The sequence below is a fragment of the Austrofundulus limnaeus genome, unplaced genomic scaffold (assembly GCF_001266775.1).
Source record: "Austrofundulus limnaeus strain Quisiro unplaced genomic scaffold, Austrofundulus_limnaeus-1.0 Scaffold565, whole genome shotgun sequence".
Taxonomy (NCBI): Eukaryota; Metazoa; Chordata; class Actinopteri; order Cyprinodontiformes; family Rivulidae; genus Austrofundulus; species Austrofundulus limnaeus.
In genome coordinates this window covers 318,188-319,518 of record NW_013952967.1, presented here as the reverse complement: position 1 = coordinate 319,518, position 1,331 = coordinate 318,188, and the positions used below count along the sequence as shown (strand labels likewise).

Below are 1,331 nucleotides of genomic sequence, written 5' to 3'. Positions count from 1 at the left end.
AAAAAAAAAAAAAAAAGAAAGAAGTGAAAACACAAACACAGACACGTTTAATCACTTTACAAATAAAACAATTTCACAACAAAACCTGACACTATTGTGTTCAGGACTCCAGTCCAGAAAGAACAGAGCAGAATAATTACAGGTGAGACTGCGAGTCCCATCACCTGCAGAGAAGAGCATCCATCTTTGAAGTGTCAATATTGCAAACAAAACAAAAATTTTAAACTTATTAACTGGCAGTGTTTGTCGTTGTTGGTTCCAGTAAAGTGTCTCTGACCCTGTTAGCTGTTACAAGTGGACTAAAGTCCATGAAGTGTGGAGCTGATAATGTCCATGAAGGTGGCTTCAATGCAGTAGCAAAGCTGGACATCGGGGTCGGCTCCACCCAGCTCCTCTGCTGCCACCTGAGTTAGAGTCAGTTTGGAGGCGCCTCCTGGAACTACAGACTCCTGAGGCTTCTCTTTCAGATTCTGCAAACCTGGGAGGGGGAAAATATAGGTTTGCATATTTTTACTTCACCAATGAGATATTTCAATTACAACCCATCATTCTTTATATATTTTATTCTGACGACAATTTATTTTTATTAAATGTCATTAAATATCTGTAAAATGTAAATGCCACATTTGACACTTATTTCTCTTCAAGTTAACTTTGTTTTGAAACAAAAGTTTGCAACAAGCTACAACAGTTAGCATGCTCACTGCAGAGACTAAAATAAATACTCAGCTTATGTTCTTAATGTTACATTAGAAACAGCAGAGGAAAATATACTGTAATATGATAAGCACCATTACTTTAGAGCAATAAATAAATGTATTTGGTGTTTCATTTCACACGAGTATCTTATGAAGCTGATAAAGGAAAATGACAAAAAAAAATTTTCTCTCAAAAAAAAAACCTGTTTCTGGGTACAGAACAGGTGGCTCAAACACAAAATAGTATTACACTACATATTAAAAGACAAACTTCAGCTCTTTACTGAACAGCACATGTTTATATAGAGAACTACTCTACATTAAAGAGTAACTTACCCCAAAATTAACTATTTTAGCTGATAAACTGTCTAGAATGTGTCTAAAATGTTATATAGTACTGTTTCTGTGCTAATTTTGATGTTTTTGTGCGTATTTGTTCAAATCTGTAATAGCTAGGCGTTCCAGTGTGTAGCCAGGTTGCGTCATTGCGTCATCGAAGACGCAGCGTCTTCCATATATGGGCATACTTCCGGGAACGGCGGAGCTGCTCCGCTTGGGTGTTTCCCACGTGTGATGGGTCGCTGTGAAAAACGTATCAGTGGTTGCTAGAAAACACACACACACACACACACA

General features: G+C 37.3%; 1 protein-coding gene across 1 annotated transcript in view; it reads right to left on the bottom strand.

Moving 5' to 3' along the window:
• Positions 1 to 24: 24 nt before the first annotated feature.
• ints2 (integrator complex subunit 2) overlaps positions 25 to 1,331 on the bottom strand; it is a 48,286-nt gene continuing 46,979 nt past the window's right edge. Inside the window, 1 exon segment of the mRNA XM_014026538.1 lies at positions 25 to 478. Coding sequence (XP_013881992.1) covers positions 300 to 478 — 179 coding nt within the window. The 3' untranslated portion in view covers positions 25 to 299.